Genomic DNA, 27166 nt, shown 5'->3' with positions numbered 1-27166 from the left:
ACGCACTGCAGCACAGAGGAAATCAGTGATACATTATAGTAGATCATTTCATCCTTCACTACAACCCTCTTTGGGTCCCATTCTGCTTGCTTCTATGTATTCAAAGCACATGCTGAAATGGCTTTTGAGGCTGAGAAGAGAAAACACAAAGAACCGAGGGAGATATAATATTAAAATAAATAATTTCACGCATTCACATGAATCATGTGACAATGGCTCTCTCCAGCAAAGATACGGTGAGATACAGTGGGCAGCACATAGATCAAAAAAGGATTCATCTGAATTTGTCTCACTTTGCATCAGGTCCTCGGAGGACCGCTCTAATACGACTGAACATTTGGCTCTTGAGCTGCACACAGTCTGAGGAGAAGATGAGGCACGAGGAGATGGATTAGCTGGATGCTCAGCTACACGAGGAAGCCTTGTCATCCTCGCACTGAGCCATGGCTGGCAGGGACCTCGAGTGCTCCCCGAGATTGCAGCGGTACACAGCACCAGTAATAAATGGCTGAGGAGCCCAGATGCTGGATGGCAGGGCGGGCTGAGGTGAAAAGAGAGATGAACACAGTAATAAGTCAAAGCTATTACTGGGGTCTCATCATTCCCTTAACTCCAGTCCTGTGGAGTCAACTTGTACAAAGAGGCAAACTGAATATGTCAACCTCTCGTTTGTAATGTTGAATAATAGGTCTGATCTTGACTGGAGCTGACCACAATTGCCAGAGGCGCATTGCATCAGTTGTCATTTATGATAACTTTGCTCATTATGCATTGAATTCTAGGCCTCGCGTTGTTCTTGTGTTGCTTGAATATTTTTGTCAAAACAAAAATCCACATTTTTATCTTCAAGAATTCTTTGGACAGCTACACAATGTAACTGAAATGTGTCTTTTTGCATTCCCCTCCTTGATGCAGTCACACAGCCTTCTACAAAACCACATCTGCATTTCAACAGAGAGGTCAGGACAGGGTCACCCGCAGTGCAATGCCCCTGGAGCACTTGGCATTGACAGTGGCCTCCATAGATGTAATACTAGCCACTGTCCAGTCAACAAGCTCACAGCTAGAACAGTCCCTCTGCTGAAGCCAAGGACTGAACCAGCCGCTGCGTCAGTCGTCTGCCTCTCTACCTCTAGGCCAATCTAGAGGGACTTAATTAAACTAGCCTCTACATGCATAAGAAGTAAAAAAGGAATGCCCCGAAGTATCCTAAAGAGCAAACTGCTGGGTAAACGATCCACCTATAATGAGGTTGTTTGTTCTGGTGTTATGTATTGGTGGGACTCTGTCGCACAGAGCACAGGGGAAAATATCCTTGAGAGCGACTTAAGGTAAAGCAGGAAGTGAAAACTTTATTTACGGAGCTATCAAATATGAATTCTGTCATTCGCCCTAGCTCGTCAGTCTCATTGCTATGCACTTGGAAGAGAGAACGATCTTCATTTCGCCATGATGAGTCTAATTGAAACAGTAGTTATTTGTTTCAATCTTGGTTCAGGCCTCTGCCTCCTGCTTTTAAATTTAGCTCTGTTAGGGAGATGTGCTGGGACAGATAAATCACATATCTTGTTAACTGACAGCAAGCCACAGCTATATCTGCAACATCAATAACACAGCTACAAACAGGTCTTTAAAGGCATATTGGACTCATTACCTGTGACATGGTGCTGTAATGAAAAATCGTGTTCCAAGGTCGCTCTTTCATTCTCATTTGCCATATCTGCTGTAAAGTCATCAGAAGTGACAGAGACGGGTTTTGCTGTAGAGTGTACAGTATATAAATTTGATCATGGCATGTTGGCATATAATATATTTGGATGACACGCTTGGAAGTTGTACCAAAGTTACAGCACAACATACACACGTATGCTAAAGTGCTTCTAATGATTTTTCCGCAGGTTGGAGTTATAGCTATACCACCATTTCTTGGAGGCAGAGCTGCTCTGGAGGCAGTTACCTGGCAAACTTGAATGGCAAAAAAAGGAACTCTGGACAAAACAAATAAAAAATATAAATGGTAATGGCCTCTTCTCTTCATTCACTCGTGACCGTGGCAATCATTATCTTGGAAGGTCAGCTAGTATGGCTATTTTGAACTTGGAATGTAAACTAACCTAGATGACTTAGTATGGCTAGATTACATTTACTAGTAGCAAAACTGCTAGGCTTCATTAGTTTCCTCCTCTCTTACTCATTTTTACTGGGCTTCAGTCTAATGTTAGGCTACTTAACCAGAAAGACTGTAATTCTTTGGTTCTGTCCATTGAGGTTTAACTCAAACACAGATTATTTCTGCCTTCATCTTTCCCTCATCTGAATTTGCCTAAAATGTTTGCGCAACTAAAACTCTAATCCGTGATTTTTCTTCCCATTCAACCCAGCTTTTTGAATGCTTGTTTGCACTCATGACATGGAACCAATATATAGTAGTAGCCTATATTCGCCCAATGTCATGAATAGCTCTTCTCACCCACCCCCACGTGATGCAGCCACTAATAGCTTCTGTTAGTGCTTTCACTGCAACGTTATGTCCAAGCCCAGCATGCCGCGGCCTTGCCAGTCCACTGTGTCGATATTCTGCAGAAAATCTCCAAGACAGAGGAGTGGGACATGTGTTGAGCTCCTGGGGCGTGGGACCATGTTGTGGCCGTGGCCCCTGCACCCCACCTGCACTGACAGGCTAAACTAAACCACCGGCCCAGAGGTCATTTAGTAGACCTTGCCTTTGCTTTTGTTGTCATGACAGCAGAGAGTCGGCGCAAAGAAGAGGAGATAAACGTCATCGATCCATATCCATTTTCTACACAATGAAGTGCTCCCGGTATTGATCATTAGCTTGATTAAGTAACCTTGCTCCAAATGCAGATGTAGTGCTTACTTACTGTAACTCCTGCAGTGGCAGCTGAAGATGGATAACAAGTCCTGAAATCTTGGACTGCTGCCCATTTATTTATCCATATTAATTATTATTTATCCGTCATGTAAACAGTGTTGCTATAGCCTACGCTCCCAGGGCTTCATCACTCTCTCCATCCCCTCAGTCCGTACTGAATTTGGTAAAAAGGCCTTCTCCTACTCTGCCCCCTCAACCTGGAACACGCTACAGCAGGAACTGAAGCTGTCCAGCTTGATTCCCCTAGGGGATTTTAAACTACTTCTACGAAATATGGAGAGAGCGTCTGTGGGGGTTTGCTCTTGTACATAGTACTTAAAATCTGGTTACCACTTTGGCACTTTTGCACTTATCACTTTTATGATTTGTGATCTATCTTGTCTCTGTATTGAATGTCCTGTCTGTCTGTAACTTTGTGTTGTACTGCTGCTGTTGCCCGACCAGGTCTCTCTTGAGAATGAGACCCCGTGTCTCAATGAGATTACCTGTCTAAATAAAGGTTTAATAATAATAATAATAAAATTCACTACACAGACTGTGGGTTTATGTTAAGTCTGGTTATTTTTGTTAATGTGGTTCTTGGTGTATTGTTTGTTTTTGTTTTGGTAGTGTTGTTAGGGATGTTGGAGTTTGTGATACTGCGATTGATGTCTGAGATAGAAACAGCAGAGATTTTTTGAAAGTCAGTGAGAGAGAGACTAAGGGTTAGAAGGTAAGAATTGTGAAGGTGTTGAAGACAGAAGCGATTGTTATGTGTTGTAATTGGACCTTTAGTAAATTATGTTTCTAAACCAAATGAATGCAAAGATAGACTGCAATGCCTTAGTGTGCCTTGTTTTTGTTGAATAAAGTAGCGCCGCATGTTGCATGTGCCACGTCAAAACATTCAAGCTTTATACCCTAAAAAAGAAATGACAGTAATAACAAGTCAGATAATTATAACAGAAAAGAACAACCCAGGTGACACACATTCTGCAGAACATCATGGGGGGAAAGAATGGCAGAATAAGAAATTTATGACTACAGGACTGATCTGAGTGGGTGGATGGCGAGAGAGATGGTAAAGAAAGAGAGAGAGAGAGAAACAAAGAAAAAAAGAACATTGGAAGTCACATCAAACCTTAAACACAAAACTCCCATCAACTGACCTAAAACTGAAACCATGATTTCATAGTTAGCTATCTATGTTTCATAAGACGTTGTGTCATAATGCCTCTTTCAAGAGCGTACAGCAGAGGTATCACCTCGAGTCCCAAGTCAATCTCAGGTCTAGTTGAGTCTCAAGTCAAGTCTCAAGTCTAAATCTAGAACACCAAGTCAAGTCAGAACAAATCAAGAGTCCAGTATCAATTGAATGTCTTAAAGAAAACAAAATTTCAAAGACTTTTCAATGCAATATCATTTTAATATTATAAAAACATCCTGTGCATCATGAATTTGATTTCTAGAATCAGTTTAATCAGTTTAAATCATTCCATCTAAATACACCAAACAGAATTTAAATTCAGTCGTCTGGTGGAACAAATCATAACTTTCAATCTAAGTAATTTACACAAACACAAGATCTTTTGTCAAGACTTTAAACTTCTCTGAAACCTTTTCAAGTCATCGAAGTACAAGTCAAAGTCAAGTCTCACGTCACCAGTCACCCAAGTCAAGTGCCGCATAGGAAATCCCATCAAATCCTTTAACACCAAGCTACCTGTGCTAATTGTGCTGATTTTGCTGTGCTGAGTCACAGTTAGAAAAATCATAACAGATTAACACTATGTCATTCCCGTCATCAGGGGCTGTTTGTGTAACCGGTTCCAATTCAAAAAAGAAAAGATTTTGGATATCAAAAAATTAAAAGTCTCTGTCAGTTAATCAGTATTGATTTTTGATGGCATAGATAGTTGCACATGTTAATACACATTTTGACCACTGTCTGTCATCATAGTTTAATAACTGAGGTAAGCTGACCTAACAGAAACACTGCAAGCCAAACATTTGTCCTTATCCTTCTTATCCTTATCCTCCAAGGGTAGCAGTTGATAATAATACGAGACCAAACAAACGGCTCGGGATTTGGATAACCGGCACAAGATTTCCAATTAAGCCTCACAAATCTGCAAAAGTAGCGCCTGGCCCTTAGTGAGACAACCCGCTGTGTGGAAAAGAGAAGAGATGCATTGCAGAATAACTTTCCTCTTCCTTAAAAATGACTGGCTGTAGTTTCAAGACGAATGATGATCATTAAAACCTGTCTTGGTTGTCAAAGCCTAAACAGAAGGCTTTAGATTATATATCGCTTTTATACACACCACACACACACACACACACACACACACACACACACACACACATGCACGGACATGCACACACCTCTTGATCTCATCATCTCATCTGCATTTAATCATGCAAATGCAAAAGTTTGAATTCATTCTCCTTACATGTTTATGATTCACATAAATTTATTGGAATAGAAATTACATATTTGCATTTTAAATCTATCTATGAGTTATGGGGTGATACAAAGTTGCTGGAATCCATTCTATCTGTGCCAACATTTATAGTACAGACTGGGCTTAATTGCTCCAAGCCAATAATTACACTCATTTACTCTCATTTGACCATGGACGCTCTTATTTGAGCAGATTTCATGTGTTAATTATGGGCATTTGGGTGAGCATGGCTACACGATGCTTGGCTTGTATTTGTTGATGAAGGCATTTTCCAGGAATTGACTCTTAATAACACCTGGAATCTTGATGATAATGAATGAAAATTGTCTTGGGCACGTATTGATTTCAGGGTCTTCATTTCTCGATCGCGGAGTCTTGAAAAAGCTACGAGGTAAAAGGAACAGACGGAGAGAGGCCATTTAAGGTCCTGCTACATTTTCTGAAAATCAATAGAATTCCATTTACAAAACAGAAAGAGGTGGCTCAGTTAATTTGACCATGAAAATACCATCTTGAGTTGTCAGCCTACATGACAAAAACAAGTACAACAGTGGTTATGATAGAATACCTGAAGTTTGCGCACAAGATTGCATATGTGCCCAAGAATTCTCCATCTCTCGTATTCCTCAACATTCAAAACATCTTGCTGGGTAAAAAAGTCATATGCACAGCAGTTAGTAACATTGATAACTTTGTACATGGTTAACTTTGTACGTATATATGAATTATCAGCATAAATAGTAGACAGAAAACAAATAGAATACAGTCAAACCATCTAAATGCTGAAACAATGTGTGGTACAAAGGCAATGTGCTTCTTCAGGTTACTGTTAATGGGGAACTGATACACTTATTCAACTGTTCTGTTCATTTCTACTGATGCACTGTTCCTGCCATGACCTAACAAACAAACATGCAGAAATGTCTGTAGGCCTATTTTTCACTTCCACTGAGGTTTTAGACACCCACAAGACATGATGCTCTATCTGTAAACCCATTGTGAAATTATTGGAACGACCAACAAAGCATCCATGACGAATACTTCTATCTTGGTATTTGTATAATGATACACTGTTTACTCTGCCAAAGCTGGCCACCTAATTTGGACTCTGAAAGTTCAGCTCGTGTTGGAAGCTACAAGTGTATGGGTGTGTGTGTGTGTGTGTGTGTGTGTGTGTTTGCGATGCATGCGTGAAAGCGGATCAATCATTAATCAGTGTTCTCAAACATTTAAGAATGATTCGCATACATTCATTTCTTAGAAAGAAAAGCTATTCCCGTATTGAATGTTACCCAGGTGGCTAGGGGAAATAAATGGAGCATTAGGGATTAATAATTGGAGCAGTCTGTTGCCTGTCACTTGTTGGGGATTGACAGTAAGGTGGGCTGCTGTGGACTGAGTTATGGCCCAGTGAAGCAGAGTGGGTTTAGGCTGGTGGAGGCAGTGGAGCAAACAGTAGCTTTGAGTCTGCCCAGCCATCAGTCTGACACCACACACCAAAGCCTGTATGAATAATTGCCTAATGTGGCAGAACCGTCCTCCTGACAAACACAGTGTCTTCCAGACAAGAGCAGCGTTCACTGCCGTAACTTGCACTGCTTTATAATTAACAAATCCTCTGCCATAGGAATATTCCCGTTGGTCAATACAGTATTTTCTTTGCATCACTTAAGTGTTGTTTTGCTCTGTGAATAATGCTGACGCGATGATTATTCCACCGATAGCGAGAGGCCGAGTGTGTTGAGGAACTCTTATTCTGCCCGGACCTCACTGTGCTCAATTTGTGAAATAAACCTATTGAATATTTCATTAGATAACAGACAGTTGTTTCCACTTGGGATCTTTTTGCTCTTTCATTTTATTCAGCTCTCTGCATATTGCCATGATCGGATAGCCTAAGAGTATTGTGATCACACTGAGGACTGTCCGCTACGGGGTTTGCTGTTCCCTGGTTTTGCTCCTGTTGGTTTACTGCTCTCTGAGATGCTGATGAAAGTAATTTGACTAGTTTCATTATTTAAAAGACACATAGGCCCTCAGGAATCTCTGTGTTTCAAGAAATCATGATCTTGGAATTAGCTTATTATTGTGTTATTTAATTTTTTTTAAAAAGATCCTTTTGGGGTTAAATGTTCAAAGCCCCTAGATGTAGAATATTCGCCTCAATAGGCCTGTATCATTCTCAAATTAATTTTGATAGCATTGTATAATGGCTGTAGAAAAACCGCTGTGGAAATTGGTTTCTCCTATGTGTTGCTCTCTATGTGTTTATTCTATGTCTCCCCGGGTACAGTTTCCTGTGAAATGTGCAGGACTGACTTACGGCACACAGGAGGCGCCTCAACCAAAACAGGAGGAGGACTGCCTCACTCTGCTTGTTCATACAGAAACAAATACACAGGCAAGTCCAGATGCTGTCCAGTCCCACCACGGCGCCTAGCTAGGTGTGCAGCATCAACTGTTGCTGTAGTTGAAGTTACTGCAGTCCTGGAATAATCAGGATAACCACATCATTCACCACTGTATTGTCAAGAAGAAGAGATCCACTCTACCATGTTGCTATGCACCGGCAGGTTAGCTGTCTCTCAGTATCATAACATAATAGCCTGCTTGTAAAACTATTTAGTTAGCATTGCCTAAAGCTTAAGAAATTCCACACCTGTCCCACAAAATTGCATTGCCAGCTCAATGTAGTTGTAAGTAGATTAGCCACTGCAGCTGCAAACACAAACATTGTAAGACTAATCTCCTTTTGTGTGTTTTTCCTGATGTTTGCCTTATATCATTCTGTTCTATGGTTGATTGTTGATCAGTTAGATCTAGTTCGGCTCATTCTCTATAAAGTCCTTTGAGACATGCATGTGATAAAGGGCTATATAAATAAACAAACTTGACTTGACTGTAACACAGGGCAAGCGAGCATCATTCAATACAAGGTGAGAGAGCGGCGTTTCGTTAGCACTGAGCAAACTTAATAGATTCCACACCTGTTACACAAAACTGCTCTGCTAGTTCAATCAAGTTATATTTGCTGGCTTTTTTTTTTCCAGATAGAACAGCCACTGCAGTTGCTTAGCGAGACTGTAACACCAGACAAGCGAGCAGCACTCAGTATGAGGTGAGGAAGCACAGTTTTGCCAGATAGTATGTCAAATCCTTGATGCTCAATATGTCAGAATTGCACTCTACACAGATAGACCCTTATAATTTCAAGCTCACAAAATGTTCCCTGCGTTTGCAAGTGCTCCTCATATCTATTCTAGGCAGTCACACCAGGAACTACTAGAACCCAATCTACTGATAACTCAAGGGGCTGCTTGAGTAAATTGAGAATCAAGATTAAAATCACTTAAATACAAAACAATTCTCAGACGGGTACCAAATTGAGCATATTTTACCTCCCTTTCCTATTCAAGTGACACCCACCAACATGCAGGCACACACATGCAGACACACACACACACACACACACCCTGCCACCACCTTGATCCCCTTCACTGCCAACTGTTCCCCAGGAAGTCTGTCACTGTTGTGAATAATTCATTCCGCTCTATTCCAGGTCCAAATATCTGACTGTTGTTTGATTAACCTACTGATCTGACGGGCTGAGGAGGAATTCTCTGCTCCGGTGCCTGTAAATACAAGCCTTAGGCTGCTGCTTGGCACAGCATGGGAGTCTCAGCTTGCACACCCTGCTCACCCAATGCCAGAAAGAACTCAGAGGGCAGCTGGGCACGATGCCCTTCTTACTAACCAGGCTTTTTCAAATGCCAGGGTTTTTTTCTACTAAGCCTTTGCTTTCTTAGACTTTAGGAAATTATTATTACCATACAATTTCAACTGTTTTCTGAAACCTGTGGGATTTAATTATGAAAAGATGGCTAGGTTTTTCATGTGTAGACTAAAACTAAAGACAGGTTTTGAATTTTGTGAATTTTGATTAGCATCTGGGTAAAAACCCATAAAACCCATAATTTCAATACAGATGTGTCCGATAATTGCGCAGTAAATACTGTAAAATGTGTGCAGGTGTGTTTGAGTGGATGGGTAGACGTACAGTAGATGTTTGTCATGGATGGAGTAATGGTGGTGTGGGGACTAGAGGAAGGTGGCGGGGGGCCCAGACTCGCCTCCTGCAATTAGGGCCCATAATTCCTATATCTACGCCTGTTTGTGACTATTTCACAGTTTTCATGTTTCGAAGAGGCTAGGCTGTGAGATGCTGGCTGATATTGTATGCAGCAACTGTGTTCACATCAAGTGGGCTTTGATCATCCCTCATAGGTGGGCTTTTGCAAAGATGTCTGGCAGAAACAGGCATTCTTTGATCGCCACTATATTTCCTTTAACACGAGAGCAACGATCACTCATGAATAATTTACTCTGCAGTTATCATATTAGTGGCAGAAGCATCCCAAGGCTTGAGCCATGAGGCAAAAGCCTGCAAGTCTGCGATCGAACAGCGGAGGTATAGCGGTGATTTAGGAGGTGGGTATACGGCTGAGGAGGTGGTGGTTGGAATAACCCCACTATCTCTTTTAAGTCAATGCTCATTAGACTAATAAGTGGCCGTATCGACGTGCACCAGAGGAAGCGGGCAGAGGGGGTCTGTTGCTCCACTTAGCTCTGACAGAGGAGCGAGTTGGAAAGGACTGGAGAGAGGGAGATGCAGGGTGAGTTACGGCTATAGGCTACGATAACCTTAAAGCCTATTTTCTATTCAGACAAATACAATGATATTTGAATCTGAGAATGATCTTATTAGAGCTTCTCTTTTTATTTGCCATTGCACCGTGGACAGAGAAAGCACAGTTTATTTAATCTGTAAGGGCTTTATATAAGGGCTTGTGCACTGTCTCTCCCCGGCAGAGAGGTCAGCGGCCTACAACAGTGATTACTGAGAGAGAGAGAGAGAATGAGCGAGTGAGAGACAGCATTGTCATCTTTTGCAGTCTGTATTGTGAGCTTTCTACTCTGAGCAATGGGAGACCTTGAGGCCGGCTCTCTGTCTACATCTTCCCCTACCCTTGCCCTCTCTCGAATTCATTTAATCTTCTTGTATTCCCCCTCTCTCTCTCGCTCTCTCTATCTTTCCAACTATGTATCTATCTCATATACACATACTCATATGCACAAGCTTTCAAGAACTTTGAATATCTGAACTGACCAATAAGCATAAAAATCAAGGTGTGCAGCAATGCCCAAAATACGCCATATTTCATTCCACATTTGTGTATAACAGGAATTAACTCCAAATTAGACTGTGCAGTTTTTTTGAATGGAGAGTTATTTGGCAAAGCATATTTTGTATTTTGAATGAGCGATAGAACCAGTGTTTCAGTGTATTTCAGTAATTGCAATAGTTCCAATAAATGCTCGCTCTCTATCTCCTCATTATGGATTTCTTGTTCTCTCTTATCCCCTCACCATCCCCTCCCTCTCTGGCCCTCCCTGTTTCTCACTCTTGCATAAACACACACACACATACACCCTTTTCTTACTCTTGCATAAACACACCCACGCACACACACACACACACACACACACACACCCCTCCAATTCCGCAGACTCTCAGCAGGGCAGGGATTAGCCATGGTTAAAACCCTTCCAGTGCTGGCTTGATTTTCTGTGCCAGCCACAGACTAAAAATGAGCAGCAGAAAGTTTGAGAATCGGTCGTCTTATATAGTACATGACTCTCTGTCTGCCTCGCTAATATTTAGGAGACACTCAATTCATTATAAAACTTGGATAAAACTTGGAGATTAGTCATCTCGACTAAGTTCAGACATTGAAAGACAGCATTCATGTAAAGGTCCAATTTAATAACTCTTAGGATATGCAAATGTTCATTGTGGGATAGCATGGGGAGTCGAGCAAAAGTAGAGCCAAGTCAGTGTTAGGCCTCTCGGTGCTGGGAAATGTGCCACATCAATTTTCCTTCAATGAGCTCAACTTTGCCCACAGCTAAATTGGCAGAGAAGTCAGTCCATTAGAAATGTGCATTAAAGGAAATTACAAGTTTTATGTATTATAATTACGCACACTATATAATTTGTAAGAACTACATAAAAGTAATTATTGAAAGTATAGGTTTTATTGATTATAATTATATGCATTATGTTATTTATTGAGAATTACATAAAAGCATTTATTAGTAATATTACAGTCTCCCACTCATTGAGGTCAAAAGCTCTCGGCCGGAGGAATTCAAATGAAGCGCAGTGCTGCAGACCGCCCAGTCTCTTACTGTAAAATGAAGCGGTCATAAGATCAGTGTCAGCTGCATTGATCTGGATTGAATGCATTCATTATCACTTGGCACAGCTTAATGGGCAGGTACAGTAATCAAAGCACTTTAGATTGTGGAAGTCATCAGATCTAATAGACAATGTGGAAGTGCAGAGGCAATGTGAGTTTTATGTGATCTGCAGACCTTCCCCGTCAGCTCCTTCAGGTAATGCGCATGTTTAGATGGCAACAAAGGCTTCGATCAGCCTCGCTCCGCCTTTCTCCCAGAGAGATGTGTGATAAATCATTTGGGTGTGGGAGATTTTATCTCGGTGGAAGGAGACGGAGACTCTGCCTGATGAATACTAGCTCGTCAATATGTCTGATGCTTTTTTGAGTGCTAGCTCAATATTTCTTAATCTAGGGAATAAATTAGATATAGGCTGTATTTAATAACCTTTTTAAAGCCCCATTTCTGGATTTGAAGAATATTAGCAGTGGGTGTATGCACTTGAATTGTAGGAGTAGTTGATGGATGAATGGATGAATGGATGAATGGATCTTTTGAGTCAATGTTTACAACGATCCACACATTTCACAGCCTCAAAACACATTTAAAACCTGTTTTACAGTCAGCTTTACTTTACTTACTTAATTTACTTACAATGCGTGCAACAGTAGAATAAGCTTATATTTCATATTATATATTTGTGTTTTCTGTCTTCCAGGTGCATTAGTCCATGAATTTGAGGGTGAGAAATGTCTTCAATCAACTGAAATAAATACATATGTACAAATCCAGAAGCGCAATGTCTGCAGCCTCGCAGGGTTTAGTTTAAATTTACAACGCAGCTATAGTCAGCTACAGCAATATACCAGGGTAGTAGTGGCTAGAGGCTAGTAGTGGTACAGTAACAGTAACCTACTAAGAAATAGTATCACTTTGTGAGTCAATGCCTGCGTATGGCTCCAGATATCATCAATAATTCCTTATCCCTCCCTTTCTTCACTCACCACCCAGAGTGAGATTGCTACCTCTGCATTCATTGTACACCAATAACCATGATGATGACGATGATGATGATGATGATGATGATGGTGGTGGTGGTGGTCATGGTGATGATGAAATTCTGATGACGGCTAAAAACAGCTGCAGTGTGCGGATTTTGCTATTTATAATAATGACGACACCGAAGGAGCAGAGTTAGGAATTGGGAGAATGGAGTGATGAAGTTCCGTCGGTGAAAGTTACGGGGAGATGTGAGGCTCTCTCTCTCTCTCTCTCTCTCTCTCTCTCTCTCACGGCGGCATGTAAAGCTCTCAGCGTCCCCGACTCTGCGTTATGTGATGTGACGTGCACTGTGGTTTCCCCTGCCCGCCTGTGTACTCGCGTCTCTCCTTGGCATTATTATTAATTCAGAGACCACACGAGCGCACGCCTGTTCCTCCTCCTCCCCTGTCTCTCGGAGAAGGATCTTTGAGAGGCAGAAATGAAAAGGAGAGCGTAATTAGACAGGAGGAATTTTCACTATCACGGTAATTGAAGTTGTGCTGTCACATTAGAATATCTAATTGGTCTCAAATTACAGGAGATCAATCAGAACAGCGGGGCGTTGCTCGTAAAGTGACATTCAGATTTCCTGTCCTACCTACACTGTTCGTCTGTGCATAACCTGTCCAAATGAAGGTATTTATATATGTCTATTCATTTCCTCTGTACACACTTGCATCTAATCTAGATATCCTTATTAACATATGAATAAATAGAGTTGCATTTGTGCACTCAAACTTTATTTATTCATTTTTCAGTGAGATATCAAATCTTAATTGCTGCTCACTTATGTCAACGCTGCCTAGCTTCCACTTAAAGCTTTGTTCTCTGCTGCTTGACAAACAGAGGAGGTCAAGCAGGTGCCGTCCCAGGAGCTGAAATGAGACGACAGATCTCATTAAAGATACACAGCCATTCAGATTTGACTGCAGATGGCTCCCTCCCTGAGCCGCATCCTTAGTTGATTCCTCTAGAGGTGCATTCATCCTTCCCTAAGTACACAGCTTGTAATTTAGGTTTCGCCTCTGGTAAAGACTTTTTGTCCCCTACTCTTCTTATATGCTGCGGCGAGGTTGCATTTTGCGCTGGTGAAGTAGGCCCCTTTGTGTCGGGCCGCAGGGGGCATGAGTGTCGCGGAGAGCAGATTGACATGGAGGCCTCTAACCTGGCTCGCAGTCGGTGTATTTCACATCTGGAAAATATGTGCTGATTTCACTCTAAAGACGTTGTATTCTGTTCGAGAACACAGCTAGCCGAGACATCACCAGACACTCACAGTGTGTTCAGCCGGTACATGGCTCTGCTTACCGTTGCCTCCGTCCATTAAGTGGTTTCTTGTGTCTCAGCCCAGGTAGACTGTTCTGTGTAGTTCTCCCTGCCTCAAAGTAGAGACCCAAAGTAGTAGGAATAGGAGGTGAAATAAGGACAGAAAAATCGTACACGGTTATCGGTGTCAGTAATGCTCACGCTTATTTTCTACATTAATCAATATATTAATTCCTCCCCATTCAGACACGTGGCACTTTCCCTTCAATCTTGGTCTCCGCAGCAGGGAGGGAAGAGTGAAGCGTCTCTCCACTGAAGGGCAGTTTTTCTCCTTGTTGTCATCTGCCGCTGCTAGAACAAGCACTTTCTGTATGCACACCATGTCAAGTGCCGGCGATGCCAGCTTCCTGACAAGTAAATGAAAGGTCCCATCGTTCTTCTTGTTTCTTCCCAGGTGACACCCACTGTCCCCATTCCGTCACCATCAAAAAGCCGAGCAAGATGCCGAGAACCTCAAAAACGGTCCATTATGGGCTGCCGGGGGGAGCGCAGACACCATTAAGGAACGATATCGGTTACAAATAATGCATGTCTCCAGTCTCATTCTCATCTTGTCTGAGAGAGGAGGGACAGCGCTGAGATGTACAGATGCACCGCTGAGACCTTGCATGCTGAATAACGTCCTCACTCTCGCAGACCAAGGGCATCTCCCCACCAGAGAGCTGCTGAGGAGAGGAGTCAGCCTAGAGCTTGCTATAATTCCACTCTAAAGCTACTGAACTACTCTATGAACAACGCAAACGAGTTTACAGTATTGATGTTCAAAGCACACCGCATTTGTGTCCTTCTTTTATCACAGCATATTGTGATTGTCTTTATTGCTGTGCTTTGGGAACGGAGGATACGTAATGTTACAGTTCATAAAGTGGACTGATAAAAGAGAGTTCTCATCAGTCTCAATAACCTTACCGCTGGTAATATCAATGTCACTTTTCATGGCTGCTGAAATTAAAGACCGCAGGGATGGAGGAAGTCATTACTTAGAGAAGTCATTTCTCTTTAAGCATCTTTGCACATGGTGTATGGTACAGCGCCGTCAGGCTTTTTTTCCACAAGGTTAAGCACATAGCACGATTGTAACATCTCTGAAGTGGGAGATGCACTAATCAAGATGAAACATAATACAAGAGATACTGTATTTAGTTAATGATTCTTGTACACTGTGAGAACCGAGCCTGCTCAGGATCTTTTATCCTATTTTGCTTTCCGCAAAGCCTGCACTACATTACAGTATTTCCCTGTGAAGGTTTTTCTTATGGGAGGTACATATAACGAAATGGTTTGTGGTAGATTAAGCTCCCACTCACTGTTACAAGCTCTCTCTTTTATCCTGGTATTGCCTGTCCTTCAAATCTTGGCAGAGACAATAGTGGTGGAAATCGTTTGACTACAACACATTAATAATATGCATGCCAATATAGACGTGAAACCATTCAAAGTAATTGTTGCAAAATATGAGCTTTGGCCAAATATCGGACATCTGTCTGGGTGTTGCACAACTTCACAGGTGAATAGCTGGATGACTGCACACTTTTATTGTTGGTCATTTCCTTCCAAATTGTGATGAAAAGGCAACACTGAGCTGATAACAGCCCTTCCTGTTTTATAAGCGTGGAAATCTTAAGATGTAATCTCAAAACTCTGAAGGCTCACTCTTTTACTGTGAGATGCCATTAAGTTCTGAGGCATTTATGTCTTTTTAATGAGAGAGCTAAATTGCCTTCATACGCAGTGATTTTTGTGCAAATGAAAGCCTTGCAGACTATGAATGTCAAGTAGACGCTAAAGCTAAATGTTCCTTGGCACAGTGTGGGCCATGGGCTATAGCATTAGGATTCTCCCTGATGACCATGTGACAGAACCAAGCAGCGTTTTCTCCAGGAAAAATATTGGAAATGTAATGGCGGAAATGCAGATTTATCCTGGGAATGACAGTGACATGCAAGACCACGAACATGATGTGTATCACAGATCCTTAAAACAAAAAAGTGCTTCAGTGTAACAGTCAAACTGTGCCAAACATTTACACTACTTTACCCTTGTGATAGAGAATGACTTATACACCGGTGTCCTGCCAAACACGCCTGATGATTCCTTTGGTGCAAGTAACATCTGAAACATCTTCAGACATATTTGCAATAGATTTTCTGAGACCGAATATCCTCAAATCACCTCTCTCCCCTGGAGCATGTCTGAACAATCAGCTGCCTCATTACTGAGACAAGAAACATCTATTGGTCTGACCGCACTCGGCCACTCCTGCAGTTTTAAGCTATAAATGATCATATTCCTTCATCTAAAACCTTTCTCACTTTGTGGTAACTGGTTGTTTCAGGCAGTCTGGTATTTTATTAGCTCTACCCACAACGTTGGAACAAGGTTGTGTTTTCACCCTGTCTGTTTGTTAGCAAGATACCTCAAAAAGTACATTTGGATAGTAGATAATAGTAGATTTGGATGAAATTGGTGGACAGATAGTACTTGGCTCAAAGATCAGTTGATTAGATGGTGATGATCCGGATCTGGGATTTCCACCATTAGGCGATTATCATTTTTTAGTCATAACTGTTATGTTATATGTTATGTGCTGTGTTCATGTGCTGGTGAGAAAATCCAACAGCATCGCATTCACATGCTACTTTCTCAGAAAATCAAACCCATAAGACAAACGATAAACAAACATGAACTGTTACGGAGGCTGCAGCTTTGCAAGATGGAGAATTGTTCAGCGTTCGGAGGTTTTGCAGAGGTTTGTGCTCTACCGAGTCCTTCTAGTCCGTCGTTTATGATAGAGAAGGGAAGCGATGGGAAATGGGTCTTGCTGTTAAGTGGAAAAATCTGCCATGCGCAACAAGAGAACCTCAAAATAAATCAAACGCTAAATAACCAAGCTCTATGGCACCATTTACAGTTTATGTTCATAATGACAGGAGGAACTAAATGTACCCGTTGTGCTGTTTCTTGACTTATCAGTTACAGAGACTTGTAGAGACTAAACAAGATGAAGAGGCTGTATATTGGAATACATGTTTTAAATGTATTCAATCAAGGGTTGATTTTATACTACACACAGTTAATGTTTTATCTTGTCACACAAAACAAGACAATGCTTTTTGACAAAGACAGGACACAAACAAGTGTCTATTTTGTGTAGTTTAGTGAAGTTTACAAAAGGTGAGCCCCAAGCGGTATTATCTGTTACATTCACCCACTTACAAAAGATAACAAGCAGTGAAGTCTGACAACATTTGTCCTTGGCAATACTGTAGGCTCAAACTGATAAAAAACAATAAAGGATTGCAGCTTCTGGTGGGTAACACATTTCTTTGAAGGTTATTTCTTTCTTTCTCAGGAGATTGTAAATTGAAACTTCTTCCAAAAGCTGTGATGCGATTGCTCTTCTATGTACTGTTCCTGCCACTCAGTGCTTTTCCCTATGGGACGGAGGACACAATACCATGGGTGATTAGATCTGTAAAGACTAGATCAAATGTGGGCATACACCATTTGGAAAAGTATTTCAGGGTTACTTCATTTAACTTTGAATGAGAATTGGTTAAAAAAAAATATAGAATGCATTGATTCGGATGAACGTGAATGCAAGTACCATGCGATCGTTCCTCTCACTCTACTTCGCATTCAATGCATGATGTTGACACTCAAGCATAACGTCCTGGTGTTTCAGAAAGCAATATGCCTCCTGCATTCAGAATAGGACATAATTAATTAGAAGTGGGGCCTACTGTATCGCTGGTATAGGAGCAGGAGGGTAGTATTTATAGTGCCTCGCCCCAGGCTACAGGGCCACATTGATAGTAAAATTATACCTTGGAACCCTGCCAGGCAATCTTCAGGGAGACGATCCTGGCAGGGCGAAAAGCACTGTAGCGCACTTCTCAGCCTTTGCTTATAGAGAAAGTCGAGCTGCATATTGTGCTCTTGTATCATACGGTTCTACAGGTGGACTCACGTTGTGACTCATAGCATAGTGCTGTCGTACCAGCTGGGGAACAGATTCCTCCCTCAGGACTCGTCTCACGTGTTAATGAGATTGAGACATGAAGCCAAGACAATTTGTCCTCTACACCATCTTTGACAAGTTTGGAGCCCCCTGCTCACAGCCAGACTTTCAACAACAGCTTAATTACAGTGCCACTACAATAACACTAAACATCCAGTGCAATGATTCCAAGTTTGATGTTGTTTCTAACACAGTGAGCATCTCTCTTTTTTTTTTTTTTCAGTTTTTGATGGTTAGATGGTCTAGTTTGGCAAGTAGCTGGCTGGCTCTTGTCTGGCAGACTATGGGGCACTTGATTAACTATGCATACTGTTGACCAATCAGAGCATTCATTAAAGGGATGGTGAACTTGGGTTGTGTAGCTTCCTGGACATGATATAACCCCAAAATCGCTTTCTTTATGTTATTAAACCTTTCAGTTTGAACAAGTGTAACATACGACCAGATTTCTGTGTTACACTTGTTGGTTTAATAACATGAAGAAAGCGATTCATTTAAAAACATTTCAGCAGGATTACTAGTTTTTTTACATATTGTCAGAATCTGCTTTGTTCGCGCTCGTTTATGTGCTAAAAGTGTGATTTTCAGACCTGTTTCGCCATATAATGGCAGTGAATGGAAAGAGAAACAAAACGCAATTCACCAATCGGCCCCAAAGCAACACATAACAGAGAATCAGCGATTTTGGGGTTATATCATGTCCAGGAAGCTACACAACCCAAGGTACTAGCAAAGTTCACCATCCCTTTAAAACGTGGTGTAGGTGACATCATTTACACCAGGAAGTAGATTGGAATTCTAAATCTGTTTGACAACCAGAGGGAGAGTTTTTCAAAGTGTGTTAGTCAAATTTCCACAATGCTGACAGTAATAATAATTTGGGTCACTTTACATTAACAGGTCCTTTGTTAAATTATACCATGAAATTGAGAAACACAGTTCTCATTGCACTGGAGACACGGTGAAGTGCATGAGCAATGCTTGCCACCTATACTTGTACAGTTCTATTATGGGGCCTGTGTATTTTGGTGTATACAGAGTGCTCGGAATGTGAATGCAGTGTTGTTTGTGGGCTGAGCAGGACTGCTGAGGCCGTCTCTCAGAGAGCTGTGGCAGTTTAGCCGAGGGCAGCACCACCGGCATACCCATATCCCCATAATGTCTTGCTGTTGACTGCTGAGGCCTGACATGATCTCTAGTCAGATGTGCTGCTCCACATCATGTCTGAGGGTTGTAGGAGAACAACTAGATGCTGCCTGTTGGGATTCTGCAGCCATGGCCATGACTGGATGAATGGATGGATGTAATGCAATAAAGGAAGAGAATATGAACTACATATATAGTTACACAAACTGTCTCTCTGCACTCGGTAACCTTATTTTATAATACACTGTCTCATATGGTCAGCACAGTGTTTTTATTAACTGATTTCCTCAGCAGCAGCTTGCCGGCAGTGGTTCTCATGTTCCCCCTTTTTTTATTTCAGATCTTGAGGAAGAAAACATATATTAGACTATATTTGTCCCGACAGAATCAGACTGTCAACCTGTGTTGCGTTTCTCTTTCATCAACCTTTATCATTACTGAGATTTTCCTGCATCAGTGGTCTCTTGGAAACAGCCAAACACAAAACAAAGAATGAAGAAGGAGAACCACGGTCTGCCTCAAATGGAAGGCAACGGAGAGAAGCGGCGCACGACATAGGGAGAGATAAACATGAGAGACATAGAGGAAGATTGACGAGTGAAATCAGCAGCGTGATTAATCCGACAACCTTTAAGAAAAGGTTGTGGGTCCTGGGGGAACGCTGATGTCTGTAGGACATGGAGGAGAAGCAGAGTGGAGAAAAGGGCAGAAGTCAAGTGAGGTGCAAAATTACAAGAATAGCTTTTCCCCAGGTATAACAGTTCTCATCGGGTCCCCGCTGCACTCCAGCATCACAAGACTGCTGTTAGAAACATTCATCTCTACATGTATTGTGTTTTCCTCTTGGGGTAACGTCAACGAGCGTTAGAATTGAGTTAGATAGCTGGAATCATTAGAGGACAGTACGATTGTTCTATTGTGCTCAATAAATAACAGGCAATCAGAGACAGATGGTTTTTACCCACTGTCCTGTTCCAGTATCATTAATTCGAATAACATTGAGAGTGAAAATTTGCCTTTGCCACTGCAGCATCCCATTCTGTGTGCAGCTATTTCTTAAAGGATCAGGAATATTCTCTGGCTAGAAGTATTAAAGGAAATCTCAAAATATCGACCCTTTTTGATGATCTGGCAAGTTAAAGGTTGATTCTGTCACTTCATGTCCCCTTAGCTGCAGTGAAATGCTGCACAAAGAATCAGCTTGCATTAAAAGTGTTAAAGGAAAAAATCCACCCTCGGATACTGTTATACATCATCAATTTATGATGTTCAGTGTGTTCCAGGAGTTATTTTGTGATGATGCGAGTAATTTACTTTTTTGGTGTACCCACTTTCCCTCAACCTGCCTCGTCTTCTACATCTACTTCTGTGATTTCCTTCATTTCCCAGAATGACTTTTTGACAAGCCCCAGAGAACGGGTCTTGCTGCTTTCAACTGTGGGTTTTACTTGTAGGCGGAGAGAGCAATAGCGATAATAAGAGCAAGAGAGTGAGAGTTTTTCCAGTCGACAAAAAGTCGTCCTTTACTCAAAATGCAACATGGCTTGTGGCTACATTGCATTATGGTCTATTGAGGCTACTGTCAGTGGAAAAATTGGTATCTATTGGTTTTTCTACGATGGATTTCTCCCTGTATGATTGTTGAACTTCTGTGCAAAATGGTGAGTCTAGAAAGAAGCTCTTGCTCTTCGATTCTGAGGGACTGACAACTAAACCTGAGTTTTACTGTTGATGTTTTAGATAGATAAAACAAATTTCTGCCATCTAACTCCATTGTAGCTGTGCTATCTAAGTTTAAGTTTGGCCAGTTATCTGACAAGAAAAATAAGAAAAATACACCACTAAACCCTAAAATGGGCCTAGAAATGTAAGCTAAATCACCAATAGCTGTTTTTAACTGGGTTAGTGTTTTAAGGAGGATTTTTCGTTTAACACATTATGTCTGACCCTTGCAATGGGAGTGAAATTGTGAGGCTCTGAAGAGATGGCCACAGGGCACGTCTCAGATAAGGCGCTGAATTTGAGCGTCCGCCAGGTCAAAGATGAAAGGCAAAAACAGGTGTTGAGTGGGTTTAATCAGCTGCACAACATGAAGATAGATTATGATTAAAATTACAGTCCCGAGGCATCCTGGTGGCTCAGTTGGCTAAGACATTTGTCGCATGTCATCCTGCAATCCTTACCATCTCTCTCTACTGTGACTGTCCAATAAAGACAAAAATGCCCAAAGAATAATGTTAAAAAAGAAAAAGTCACTATTCCTTCTTCAATTCTTCTGGTCTGCAGTGATCTAATGAACAGAGAGATGAAGGCTATTGTTCTAAAGGGTCCAGAGAAGTTGCTGGACAGTAACTGAGCAGATTGTGTGATACCTCTTGGGGAAGAAATCAGAAGCAGTTGCTTCAATTGGGAGACATACCCCCCCCCCCCCCCCCTCTCCCCCCCCTACACCAGCACCCCACATCCCAACAACATCAGTCAGTCTCACTGCTGTACTGGGGCATGGTCTGTCTTTACTTATTTACTGCTCACTGTGTCAGCCTTTACTCTGAACAAAGTTCTGCCCAACTCAGAGAGATAGTTATTGTTTTGCTTTTCCCTGTTGTCTGGCCCACCCTCAAGCACCTGCAACAATATCCAGCTCCCACACTGGAACATCTTGACAAGTGAATTCAGCTCCTCCACTTCCAAAGACAATGTGCTGAGGCTTTAAGTACAATGTCCTTTTTAGCAGCGTGCAATCATGGAGGGGCAGCAGGCTGAAATCATGTCATTGAGGCTAATTATGGGCAATTAAAAGCCAGTTGGCTGTTGCGCTGACATTGGGCGAGGGGGAACAGTGGTACCGTCTGCTCCGCTGTGTCTCTGCTGTATGGGGAAATTGTGAGTTAAGGGGCTGGTCTAGTGTCAATCCTAATGGGAAGCTGGCCTATTTTGTCCTTCATACTCCAGGTAGCCAATATTCTGTCAGAGCACTGAGGTTGAAATTCTAGCAAAACAAGATTCTCAGTTTAACTGAGAATATCATTTTTTCATCATATAATTTTCTCAGATTGCTTAGTCATGGTAGATTTTTTTTTTCACGTGTCAGTCAAACATCACCATAGTTTAGATGCATTCTGTATTTCAAGAGTGTTTATCAAACTTTATCCATGTCCATTAACCACATCCGTGAAAACTGACACCAAGCTTCAGTATTCCTGTCAGCTTTGGCACTTTGCTCTATCCACTTATCATTCCTCGCTTTAGTCTCCATTTTGATCCATACTTTTCCATTCCTCTTCCATCTCCTTTTAATGACCCCTATTTAGGCTATGCTCCAGTGGAGTCATGCTGCTGGTGCTGCTGCTTTAGAGATGAGTATTCAGGGGCTGAGTGAGTTGCAATATGCCTCCCATCCATTATTGATCCATGATTAACTAGAGTTCAGCAGGATTCTGGACTTAAACACTTAGAATGGGTTGGGAACTCTTGGCTCTGTCACCGTGTCGCTACACGAGTGTCTACATTATTAAAATGATGTCTTATTAAAGCTGCTTACTACAGTAATCGCTGTACTTTTACAGTAACAAGCATCTACTGGAAAGCATCCTCGCGGTGTAGAGTTTTTCTAGTAAAAAATAACAACTGTTGGCTTCTCATCCTGTATGATGGGTATCATAAGACTATGGGTATGATATTGATTATAAAATAGGCCAGAGGTAAGGTTAGCTTGTTAGCTTGCCCACCCCCCGTTAGAAGTCCATCTGTATCACTCAGGGAAAGGCTCCCTGAGACAGCTCTGCAGACCGGTTGACGCTGATGCGTTGTGACACTGATGGTGCACACAGCTGACCTTTGGGCTGTTGAGTGCGCTCAGACAACACTTGCTGCATGTGTTTATGTCCCAGAGACAGTCTAATGAGGATGTGTCTGCAGCGAGCCCACTCCAGGAGTAAGTGCCAGGATGCAGCTGCTGCCACTGGGGCTCTAATCACAACTTCTTGCCTGACTCATATTGGGTTGCCTAGTCGGACGGGGTATTCCTGTGGCACTTTAAGAACAAATCATCCCCAAATAAACTCAAGACATATATTTTGGTCATCTTGTAGTTTGTTGAGTCAGAGAATATTTCTATTTGTGCACTGTGACATTTTCTGAGGTTTAGAAAGCCAAGAAATTATCTCTGATAGAATAATGGAGTCTTTCAACGTGTTCTCATACAACATTCCTATGGTAGCTTACAACAACGTTATGCACCCTTGATTCATACTACACCTACGCATTTGATTCGTACTATATTATGCCTACCTATCTATCACTAAAACAACTTAGGTTAAGGTTACAGTTATGGTTAATATTAGGCAGCGAAAACAACTTCTATAAAGGTTAGGGTTAAGGTTAGGCTCACGTTTAGGCAACTAAAACTTTGGTTAAGATAAGGGTAAGGCTTTGGTCATGGCTAAATAAAAAACCTCAGCTGAAAATGAACTTACAACAGAAAACTTCATGAGTTGGAAATTGAACCTGTGTCACCTGAGTTGAAGACAAGTATTACACCCATCCAACACCCTGACCTCCACACTCTTACTTCCCAATGTGCTATTTCAGTGTGAAACTATCATTCACTACTATCACCTGAACTCCACCTCCTGTTTCACTCAATTCATAGAATATCATACAAAAATTAAGCCGCATTCCTTTCTGTAACTATAAGTATGAATTTGAAATGAGAACAGGCTCAGTCTCTGCAAATTGATCCCACCTACAGTTTCCATAAAAGCATCACATCTGCTTTGCGTGCTTTCAGTGGCAGAGAAATGACGAAATGTGATTCATGATATTTGACAGCCTTTAATGAGACTGACATCACCTGGCTTGGCACCGCTAAAATGCAAATATGTAACTAAAACCAGATTATTTTCTTCGTCTTTACTCAATTTTTTTAAATAATTATATTTTATTGTAATTATATAGTTTTGAGTTTGAAACATTTGAAGACCTTTTTGCTATTTGGGTTGATTTTTTCCATTTCCTGGTGGTATTGTAGCGGACACTCGTAGACAGTCCCCTTCAAACCACACTGAATAATATTTTCAGACTCGTCATGGGCGGTGAGTTGTAGCAGACTCATGCTCTGACCATGACCATGATGTAATCTCACTGCTTTTATCTTTGAAGAACTTAGGGCTGATTTAACAGGACGGGTAAGGACAAAAACAGAACAAGTAGTTGTTAGAGGACAAGACAAGGAACAGAACGATCAGTGTGTTCGCCCCAGACTGAAACAAAAATAACCAGATAGTTATTCTGCAGAGTTTCTGCAGAATATTCTATTGTGTGGACAATTTCAAAATACAGTTTTCAGCTTATCGTCCTCTTTGGATCCGACCCTGAAGGACTAGCAAACACAGAAAAATAAGCACCGGAGACTGCGAGATTGTTTGTGCACACACTGTATGTGTAGCCCTCCTATTTCCACTCCTGGGTGTGAGACTGTGTGGATGTTTGTTGTGTGGAAAGAACTGAAGCGTGGAGCAGCTTTGGAGTCAGTGTGAAATCTCAGCGGCACACTCCACTTTATCCACCCAGACTGTTCTCTGGGGGTCGCCTCATTAAATATTCACATGGCACTCAGAGGACATCACCTTAGGAGAGGTTCGCCCGGCCAACACCTGTCCCATCTCTGCTCTCCATCGGAGCACGTTTTGACATACCTGTGGTTCAGCAGACTGATAGATCTCCTTGGAGGTCCTCAACCTTGGGATGAAGGGCAGATGTAACTTTCTACATGTTTCTTTGTAAATGTCAGTCCGTCTGAAATTCACTCACCAAAATATTGACTGACAAACTTAAGTGTGCCCATAGAGCTAGTTATGTTTCTGCTGAGTGATAAGTAAATCATGACTGTTCAGCTCAGCCGCTATAAAGGTGTTTTGTTTTCACACTGGTTAACAAAAACACTGTTATGTGTTTCGGGGCAGAGGCTGGCTGCTTTCCTTCCTCACCCAATGAGCCTCGGCAGCGTTCTCTCCTTTGAATGTCCTTATGTTGGCACTGCAGAAAACTGATGAATCGAAGTAAAGCTTCCTCGTTTGTCTTCCATGTTCAGTGGCTGTCCTTAGGCTTACAAGGATTGAGGAGATAGTCACTCTCTGGAGGAGAGGCAGTGGTGTGTATAAAAAGGAATAGCATTCATTTACCAGCTCCTCACCACCAAAATGCCAGTGGAATACATTTTCTCCTCTAAAAAGCCTTGCTGTGATTGGTAGATAAATGATGGCTAGAATACCCAGTTAAAACCGCAAAAGATTTGAGCCACACCAAACTGAAACCTCATTATTCTTAAACACTGAGAGGTTCAGGACTTGGTAGGTCAGTTTTGCTTGATTTCTGTTCATATACATGGGATAATCATTATGCCTTCATTTTCAATAATTCTCAATGCTGGCAGGTATGAAAAAACAGTGGGATGAAAAAGTGACTTCTAGCTGCACTTTGTTTGATCACTTATATCTCTCTGATGCAAAGGCTTAATATTCAAGGGCAACAGAGAGAGAGAACTCTCTGATAATCTCATTAGGGAAACTTTCAGTTTGCCAATTAGCATTCAACCTTGAAGTTTGATACATAGTCAGAGAAGTCACCATCTGTCAGCACAATGCAGGGCAGCCCTCTGTGATGTTGATGTGCTCACAGCTCTCTGACTGTGTTTGTTTTGGCTGCAGGAACTTCTACTACATCACCATGCTGCGCGACCCAGTCTCCCGCTACCTGAGCGAGTGGAAGCATGTGCAGCGCGGAGCCACGTGGAAGACCTCCCTCCATATGTGCGATGGACGCTCGCCCACCCAGGACGAGCTGCCCACCTGCTACAGCGGGGACGACTGGTCCGGTGTCACCCTGACAGAGTTCATGAACTGCCCGTCCAACCTGGCCAACAACCGGCAAGTGCGCATGCTGGCTGATCTCAGCCTGGTGGGCTGCTACAACCTGTCCTCTATGAACGAGAGCGAGCGCAACCACATCCTGCTGAGCAGCGCCATGAGCAACTTGAAGAACATGGCCTTCTACGGCCTGACCGAGTTCCAGCGCAAGACGCAGTACCTGTTTGAGCGGACGTTCAGCCTGCGCTTCATCGCCGCTTTCACGCAGATCAACAGCACGCGCGCCGCCAACGTGGACCTGAGCGAGCCCGTGCGCATACGCATCGAGGAGCTCAACTTTCTGGACGTGCAGTTGTACGAATATGCGAAAGACCTGTTCCTCCAGCGTTTCCAGTTCACCCGCCAGCGGGAGCACCAGGAGGTGCGCTTGAAGAGGCGCGAGGAGAGGCGCTGGCTCCGGGAGCAACGAGAGCAGGGCAGGTCCTGGTTTCCCAAACGCAGGGGGGATGGAAACAGAGGCGGGAAAGGGGGAGGGTTTGGGAAAGGGGGCGACGGTGAGTTCCCCACCACCACTGAGGACTACACAAGCCAAGTGGCCCGCTGGTGAGGCCGTGCTCCCACTAAGAGAGAGAGAGCAAGAGAGAGAGGAGCTACTGGAGATTCCCCACAGAACAGTTTCAATGTGTACTTTGACTCTCTCATTATTCTATCTCTCTCTTTTTGTCTCACTATTAATCTATCTACTGCATCTATCTGTTTCTCAGCTTCAGTGTGATCCGAGTGCTCTGCTAGTTTCTTTATGGTCATGAAACTGCCAAGTCTGTGAGTCTCACAGCAGCTCTGCCTTGGAGTGCCCTTTGGTGTCTTAAATCTTTAAATGGATGGTTTTATTGATTCTTTTGTAATGGTTGTTAATCTTTTTTTCCTCATGTATTTCTTTGCCTTGGTTATTCATCATCACGCGGATTGTGATAACTATTTAAAGACAGTCAATTAAGCTGAAAGAAGAAACAATCGGAAGACGCTGCTTATAGACTGCAGTGGTTTTGTTTTGTTTTGACATTCACTGCAAAGGGGTGAATGTCAATCAATGTTTTTGTTGCAACTGGCAGAAAATTTATTCCACTTGAAAAATATATGAAAGAACTTATTGTTGCATGTCACATGTCCACATTATACTTACAATTGG

The 27166-nt window shown here is 42.2% G+C and overlaps 1 protein-coding gene across 1 annotated transcript in view; it reads left to right on the top strand.

The window, feature by feature from the left end:
• The window catches only part of hs6st3b (heparan sulfate 6-O-sulfotransferase 3b), a 50715-nt gene extending 24131 nt beyond the window's left edge, over positions 1-26584 (top strand). The window contains exon 2 of the mRNA XM_071927071.2: positions 25819-26584. Within this exon, the coding sequence (XP_071783172.1) occupies positions 25819-26584 (766 nt within the window). The remainder of the gene's footprint in view (positions 1-25818) is intronic.
• Positions 26585-27166: the final 582 nt, after the last annotated feature.

The sequence above is a fragment of the Centroberyx gerrardi genome, chromosome 10, assembly GCF_048128805.1.
Source record: "Centroberyx gerrardi isolate f3 chromosome 10, fCenGer3.hap1.cur.20231027, whole genome shotgun sequence".
NCBI classification, from domain to species: Eukaryota; Metazoa; Chordata; class Actinopteri; order Beryciformes; family Berycidae; genus Centroberyx; species Centroberyx gerrardi.
This window is presented reverse-complemented; position numbering and strand designations above follow the sequence as displayed.